We start from the raw sequence: 8,420 nt of genomic DNA, 5'->3' as shown, positions 1-8,420 counted from the left end.
TCATGTGACTCTTCCCTCTAACTGCAGCTCTGCGGTATCTGCTATTGTAATAATTAAAATCCTCCCGGTAGATCAATACTGGAATCTCTTTATGGGAAGTGCCCTGATGGAAATGTCTCAAGGAAGCTGGGGCTGTGGAACTCTGAAAAATTCATTTTTTTTATCTGACAATTATCACCACACTGCAGACTAATTCAACAGTGCACCCCTCTCACTCTGCTTTGAATGCACTGGAGATTGACATCTAAAAAAACCTAACATCTCATTTTAACAAATAAAGGCACTATTTCCACATACAGTTTAGAATTATCAGCAATCATGAAACCAGACAAAAAATTAATATACATTAAGCACTTCATCTTCTGATGGCTTCCTCTGAGTCTCAGTTATCGCAGCCTTCTCCTCATTTCCTCTCTTTGTATCTTCCTGTATTGATCTCTGCCTTTTCATCTCTTGAAAAAAGGGGAAAGACATGTAAAATTATTATAAAGCTTGATATTTATGTATTGAAACGGGGACTTACATTATCGGGTTTTAATATATTTATTGTTAAATATTATTAAATCATAAGATGGGAAAACACGCTTTATATTTTCTCCTACCTGGTCTGCTCTCCACATACTGACTGAAAGACTGGAGCTGAGTTTTTCTGACGGTGGAGTCCTTGCTGAACACAACAGGATTTCTAAAACGTTCTGCTGCTTTTTGTAATCGCTCAGCACGATGCTCCTCTGTTCCATTCTGCTAGGAAAACAAGGCACACAACAGTTTCTTTTGTTTACAAACGCGGAGGCACTAACTCGAAAGGTACGGGAACACAACGCAGGTTGTGCAGAGAGCATTTCCCAACTCAGACCACAGTTTGTACAGGACGAAAGTATCAGCTGCAGGGAGAACGAAAAGAAAGAAAGAAGGAAAGAAAGAAAGAAAGCAGGAGAGGAGTGACTAACTTCCCATCTTTTTGCGGAGCGTGCGGTGGCAGCGGTTGGGTTTGGCTCTTTGGGCCCCCTCCTCCAGCACTGGCGGTGCCGTGCGGCAGCCCGGAGCCGTGCCGTGCCATGCCGCCAGCCGGGAAGGAATTGTCTGCTTCCTACAGTCCCCCAGCCTTGTACGACAAGAAGAACTAGTTTCTAATTTTATGCCCATTGAGATAAACCACTAATGCTGGATGAAGGCTAAAAGGTAGGATTATAATACTACCCCACTGAACTGCATTTCATCAGCTATAACTTTCCAAAGCCAGATTTGTAAGTAAGCCCTTTACAGCTAAGGAAACTACAATTATCTTTTTCCAGGGCTTCCTATGTTAATACTGGTAACAAATTCAAATGGTTCTGTCGACGTGAAATATCCCAGAAGACTGAACCACCGCGGTGTGTGGAAGCTGCAGATACCGAGGTGCTGTGTACCAAACAAATATTTCATTTTATACCTAATCTTTTATTATTTTTATTAAGTGTTTTGAAAGTAAATAGGGAAAGGCTAAGATGCATGACTAATAGCTAAGCCTGCTGAATGCTGAAACTGGTTATCAAAAGCTACCAAGACTTTGCCCTTCCTCTGCATTGAGACAATCGGTAATGAGGGAGTTCTCCAATGGCCTATTCTCTAGCCTCAAGGAGGCCGGGGATACACAATCCTCCAGGGAAGGTAACAGTTTATCCTTTTCCACAAACACAGAATGCCTCATTTATAAACGTGTAAACTGCATTTTATTAAAAAACAAATCCGACTCAATGCCGAGAGCTCCCCGAGAACAGATGGGCACCATATATTCCTTAGAAAGCCGCTCTCAAACTCTTCCTTCAAGATAAACTGCTAAGTTGCACCTTTTGTGGGAGCACCTTACAAACCCGGCTCGGCGGCAGGAGCTGTTGAGAAAAGAGAAACCCCTTTTTCATCAACGAGGTGGTGCTGCATCCCCCTAATGGAGGCGGCCCCGGCCTCATTTGCGGAATTAAGCTGAAAAGTATTGCTCCTACTGGACGGAGGGCTCGTCAGCTGCACCAGGCGGGCGGTTATGATGCTGGGTAAACAGAATGTGGTTTCCTGTTAGCAGGACAATAACAAGCCGACAGCCTCAACTCGGGGCTTTACCAAAATAAACAAACACGACTAATTTTTTAGGCCTGGCAACATGCTAAAATATCGGTGTGATTAGCCAGTAAATCCCATTTTAAGAAACCTTTTTATGACTAGGGACTTCTGCCACTTTACAAATGTATTCCTCTAAGCCCACTAATTCAGTTAGCCTTTTCAATCCATTGTATTATTCTTGGGCCAGCTTCATTTTGCATTAAATCCACTGCAGAAAGCTAAATTGAACGCAAAAATCAGACTTGATCCAGGCTTCCTTTTGTTCAAAGATAGAGACCGAAAGTCCTCTGCTGCTGCCACACACTTTCATCACCAATTTATAGGAACCGACAGTGTAAGGGAAAAGCAATGAAAGTCATTGTTTTGGGACTTCAAAGCATCTCTGTATCTGGGGAAGGAAATCCTTTCAGTCAGCAGCGCTTTCCCCACAGACTGCAGGTGGGTGAAAAGTTATACCCAACTGGAAGTGCCCCAGAGCCATAGGGATATTCATGACATACAGGGACTGCTTTTTTAAAACAAAAAATAATAGTAAGAACACAAGGGGGATAATTAAGAAAATGAAACGGAAAATTGAGTGCTGCGTGCTTTTTGCTGAAGGGGTGAACGTTTAGAATGGGCAAAACAACCGCACGCACCACATACTGGGTTCTTTTTTTCTCAGGAGCGCTCGTTGTCAAGTACCCAAACATGTATGGCTTGAAAATGGAACGCGGCTTAGTTTTAGTGCAGCGGAAAAGAGAGGGCCTGGCTGTGAAGGGAAGCAAAGCGTTGTGCCCAGGGCTGCTCCCGGAGCCCAGCTGCTGAGCACTGCACGCAGGGTGCAGCCCGCGCTGCGCTCCTTATCCAAGTGGCAGCCCCAGCACTGCCAGCCTGGAGGTGATGCTTCTGTCTGCTGCTGTTATGCCGATTACAAGCATCGAGATGCAAAAAGAGATGGAAAGGTCGAACACCCATTAACCCAAGCCAACAAAATGGGTTGCTTAACCAACAGAAAAAAGCGCCCCGGCGCACTGCAACCTACGCAAGTGCCATGCCACAAAGATCCCCTGCATTTCCTGCCATGAAGGATTTGGTAAGAAATCATTTTCCCCATCACAAGGTACAAACAGAGACCAAAACACACAGGTACTGAGACAAAAGCGTGAATCAAAACTTACCTTAACGTCTTGCTCTGAGCTATCAGTTACAGCTTTCTGAGCAGTGCTGGAGAGTGAATTTGCCACCTGTGGCTGAGTTTCTAGGGTCTTCTTCAGCTTCAAATCCACCAACTTACTGTTTTGTTCTGCTAAATATGCAAATACCACATACAACAGAGTGAGAAGCATTTAAATGCAGAGCCGGCACAACAATGTACCAATTTAAAAGGTAGATTTCATTCACTTAACTACAATTTCCAACTAAATAGTAGAAACTAGAAGGATTATTATTATTATTACTATTGCAATTCAGATGGTGTAGATTTGTGTAATGCATAATTACATTCAGATATTTCCTTTTTTGTTTGTTTGTTTGGATTTTTTTTCAAAGAACATACATAAAAATTACAGCACTCATCTAGGCAAATACACACAGCCTGGAGAGAGCAGTTGAGAAACACAGAAACCAGACAGTGTTTAGGCCCAGCTACTCCCAACCCACTCCTACTTACGATTTGGTATTAAAACACACTTAAAGAGCCATTTATTTTCAGATGACATATAACAATTTATCACACACCATAAGTACTGATAACCCCTCAAGTTTATGAACTACTCATTCATCCTAAGGCTCCTTGGCACAGCTTCTAAACGTTACAACTGCAGTATCAAAAGAGCCAGCTTTCTAGTAACATTTTACAGTGATTTATAGAACACATCGAAGCCAGGAATGCCGTAAGACACGTCAGAACTGCAGTGCAGGGACAGCTTCAAAACCTGCTGGACCCCACAGAACTTTCCCATCGGTTTTAGGAACTCAAATCAGAGCCCAGATAAGTGACAGCTGAGAATTTTACTTCCCAATAACGTTCAGTCTGTATATGCAGGTTGACTGTGCAAACGTGCAGCACACTTACACACACAGTGCTTTCCTATAGAGCTTTCCCTGCTTGCTGGTGAGGGAAGTGCGGCCATAAGTGTTTTGCCTTCCAAGGTTTGATTCATGTCAGCCCAAGTATTTTTGGCATGCTAGAACCCAAGTGATGCCTGCCTGCAGCAGCAGCGGGCTGGGCTGGGTGATGACGAAGGATAGTTTCCCTTTCCTCTGGCACACCCAGCCAGGGTGCCCTTAATTGAGGCTCACATGTAAGTACACGCACATTCTCATGGGTTTATACATAAACATCATGTAATAACTATGATAGAAGAGGTTCACATTTTATCAGATACATTCAGAGCGGCGTATGGTAGCAGCGCTGACAAACACAGACAGATGCAGTATTTAAAGCCAACAACCTGCAGTAAAAAAAAACAACAACACACACACGCACGCACAAACTTTTCTTGAGATAGACAGGAGGGACTAAGATCCAGCAGGGGACAAATTAATTAACACAGTCAACAATGACCCCAAATGTGAAATGTCCCTTACAGTTCTGCCTCTAGCTGCTCCCAGGGGATTCGGCCTTCGTTAGAACTTGGTATGAATTGGCAGAATTCCACCAAAATCTGTGTGCACTGATTCCTATCACAGCACCAGGCTGCTTTTTGTATTGCTGATCACCTTTTTCCTTACTCATTTGAACAACGCTGCTTGTCCATCTGGCTAATGTGCAGACTTGACCTGCAAAGCCATGCCTCAGCTTTTTCTCCATAATGTCTTCCCACGGTGGAAATGAAAGTTTCTGTAGCATTTTGTATTCCTGAGAAGGTATCTCCAGGGAAATAAAGGCCCACTGAAATAAGTGTGGGCAAGGCCCCGGGGCTATGTGACAGGAACATTCATTCACCGATTTTCTATCTCTCCTAAAATGAACCAGAATTTATTGAGAAATTATTTGATAGGATGCGACTCTAAATCAGCTGAAGCCAAATGTTGGAGAACTAAATATATTCTCTTATGTCTTAGGATATCCACAAATAAAAAAATAGAAGACAGGACTTATACCTTCTGCACTGAAGAGAAGACAAGCTTGCTAATACAACGGAAGCGAACGACTATGATGTATACACATCATTGCCGACGTAACTTACAAAGAGCAAACACTAAATGAAGTGCTTTCATTGAATATCCCATGGGTTACACACTTGGGTCCAGCTTGTGTGGGCTGAACCAAGTCAGCGGCTGCTGGAAGAAGCTCATCCTTCCACTCCCTGGTTCCTGACGTTGCCCAGTGCTTGCCACACTCCTCTGGGCTGCCGAAGCTCAAAGGAGCTGGTGGTAGGCTGAGAGTCAGAGCACACTGCGAAGAGGCCCTCAGCATTCCCCAGGGCCGCTGGTAGCCAACAGATGTGCAGAGCACAAAATCCCCTCCTTGTACAACTCTGACACATTTATCATCTGTGGAGGAGGAACCTCAGCTCCATTTTTGCTGGTTTACAAGTTTAGAAGGTGGAAATACCACTACAGTGATTTACTCTTATTGGACCAGCACACAATATGATGAATAAGCACCTCTACTAGCGTATGAATGATTTCAAAATGTGTTATTAAAAACAGTATTGCTTTTGCTTAAAAATTAAATAGGAGTAATTCAATTCCAATCTGTAGGTGTCCCCAAGAGCTGGTCTTCTGGAAGCAGCTGGAAGGATATCATGTCTACACAGAGACACATTTGCTCCCACTTAACAGATCTAGCCTGAAGCCCTTTCCCCATCAAACAGGAGGATATGTTTAAATTTGCCACTATTGGAAACAATAATTTTGTTGCTGATTTTGAATTCCAACCAAACGTGAATACAGAATATCCAAGGAAAACAAACATTAGGGTTTGAAAGGCATGAAAAGGCACAAAGGAATAAAGTTATGACAGAGAGAAGCAGCACATCACTACTTATGATGACGGAGTGTTAGTCATGCAAAATACACAAAATAGCCATTATTTAAATTACCCGTTGAATCAAGGTCATTTTCTAGGTTAGTAAGCTCATCTCCACCTCCAGTAACAGAGCATTCAGGAACCTCCTCGTTAGTATCTATCTCAATATTATCATCATCCTCATCCTCATCTGTAGGAACACACAGCATCAAGGTTAGTACTGTCTTACGTTCATGCGCCACAACGCTAAAATAAAAATGAACACGTTAGAGAACAAGCTGAGTTATGATAAAAATGCACATCATTGAGTAAGTGAGGAAGAAGATCTCACCCAGTCCACTCATGGGTTTATCTTTACACCGATGCAATCCGATATACACACAGGGAGCTCTGCGTCACAATAAAGGCAGAGCCTGGCCTCAGCAGTGGATGCTCACTGCGCTGAGTGTCAGCCTAACTCTAAAAAGCACATGTGCTCTTCCTTATAACTTGAATCATAATGATTTTCCCAGGCTCCCAGCTCTCTGCAACACAAAGTGGGATATAGGTGCTGATGCCGGCGTACGGCACCTTTGAACGGGTCTGGCCAGCAGTAGGAACTGGGAGCTCCAGTCTCTCCAGAAAGGCAGCAGCTACCAGCGCTGGGCTCCCAGCTCAGAGAACCTTGCAGCTCCTTGTCTGGCACCACACAGCACAGAGAGGTGACCCCTGCACCGTGCTTACGTCTTTGGGTCTGCCACCACCTCTGATGGGAGTAGGAGCATCTCCCCCTGAGACGTGATGCTTAGCGAGCAGGGGTGCAGCAGGAGCACCCTCCCACACTGCTGCCTTGCTGCGGCGCTCTGAATCAGGAGTGTTTGTGAGCGATGTACACTTTAAATAAAATAATAATAATAATTACACTTGATATTTTTATGGCATCCCTCCGCTGGGTTTCTCAGAGCGGCTCATGAATATTACTTGTAAATTAGCCCCATAATGTTTTATGAAGTAACTAATTATTATAATTACAATTATGATGATGATGTAGGTAAATTATGGTGCAGAAAGAGTAAGTAACCCGAGGAAGATCAAATAGCAAGTGTCGAGTTGTGAAGCAGATCCCAGGAATAATCCTGACTCACACGTTCAATACAAATGTACAATGAAATTAAACAAGGGCCATAAAAGCTAGAATAGTATTTTCAAAGCACATAGCTGCATTGTATTTACTCACTTTTAAGTCCCATATCGTGTGCTATCTACACTTGTTCAGACTTATATGAACATTTTTTTCCTATGTATGTATGCACGCATATAAAAGTGATGAAAAGGAGAAGGCTGAAACATGCCAGGAGAAAGAATACGTATAGAGCAACTGCAGGAGCTTTGAAACATTGCACAACAGGGAAAAGCGCTGATTGTAATTACAGACCGCTGATACATTCTGACATCATCTAAACAAAAAGGATCCCAAACGTTGTACCAAGGTGCCATAATCCTGAATAACAGAGGCTTGGGGTTGGTGCTGACGGCTCGTTGCCTGTCTCTGAAGTACACCAAACTCATCCTCAGACCTGCAGACTGCACTCCAGACCCACGCTGCTACCACTCAGGCCATATGGCTGTTTCTTTTCTTCGCCTCTATATCTCGACCATCCCTACAATTCCCACTGTAGGAGCTTTTTGGCTTTTTTGTGTGTGCGCCTGCTACTCTTTTCTAACCTTCAGTTCTTCTGTAATTATCAGACTTCCATGCAGCTTTGCCGATTCAGAGAGACCTCCTGTGACAAAGGCACAAAGAAGTTTCTATTTCAGTACAGGCTGCTCGCTTGCTGCAGAAGCAGCCTGTGTCAGTAGGACATCAGTAGGATGCTGCAGGACTCCTCCATTTCAGTTCACTACCACGACTTCCCCGGGCTCCTCTCCACTAACTCTTGCTGGTCTCTGGAATGTCAGATCTCTTCCCACGTGGCTCAGCTTGAGCCAGATGGATGGCAACCTGCTCTCCTCAGCCAAACCAGTACCCGGGACCAGGTAGTTCTTCAGGGGGACAAAAACACTCAGGACTCTCTGCAGTATTTCTCCTGCTGCCATTTACACAGTAGGCTCTGTGATGTGAGGGAGGCAGCTGTATGAAGCAGAGGGGCACAGTGGATCCATCATCACACTGACAGAGGGATGGGGTAGAGAGCAAATGGAAGATAAAGGGAAGAACAGTAACGCAGGGACAGCAGTGGTTCTAAAGTAACACTGCCTCAAAGTGCATCAGCATCTTTTTCTCATCAGGAAACACAATCTGAAGTCCCTTGTGATGGTGCTGGAAAATCCAATAATGCTCTGGCCAAGGTTCTCTTCGCCAGGCTAAGAGCAGCCAAAGGGCACA

At 44.0% G+C, this 8,420-nt stretch overlaps 1 protein-coding gene across 16 annotated transcripts in view; it reads right to left on the bottom strand.

Annotated features, from left to right (window-relative positions):
• EHBP1 (EH domain binding protein 1) overlaps positions 1–8,420 on the bottom strand; it is a 195,532-nt gene that overhangs the window by 31,991 nt on the left and 155,121 nt on the right. For 7 of the 16 annotated variants that reach the window (XM_015278098.4, XM_040698583.2, XM_015278099.4 and 4 more), the window contains 4 exons: positions 6,129–6,245; positions 3,258–3,385; positions 603–744; positions 346–452 (listed from right to left, as the gene is read on the bottom strand). In XM_015278098.4, coding sequence (XP_015133584.2) covers positions 346–452; positions 603–744; positions 3,258–3,385; positions 6,129–6,245 — 494 coding nt within the window. The remainder of the gene's footprint in view (positions 1–345; positions 453–602; positions 745–3,257; positions 3,386–6,128; positions 6,246–8,420) is intronic. The other 9 variants (XM_046939158.1, XM_046939159.1, XM_046939160.1 and 6 more) reach the window with 4 other exon arrangements.

This window comes from Gallus gallus, chromosome 3 (assembly GCF_016699485.2).
Source record: "Gallus gallus isolate bGalGal1 chromosome 3, bGalGal1.mat.broiler.GRCg7b, whole genome shotgun sequence".
Lineage (NCBI taxonomy): Eukaryota > Metazoa > Chordata > Aves > Galliformes > Phasianidae > Gallus > Gallus gallus.
The sequence above is the reverse complement of the archived record's forward strand: the minus strand, read 5'-3'. Positions and strand labels throughout refer to the sequence as shown.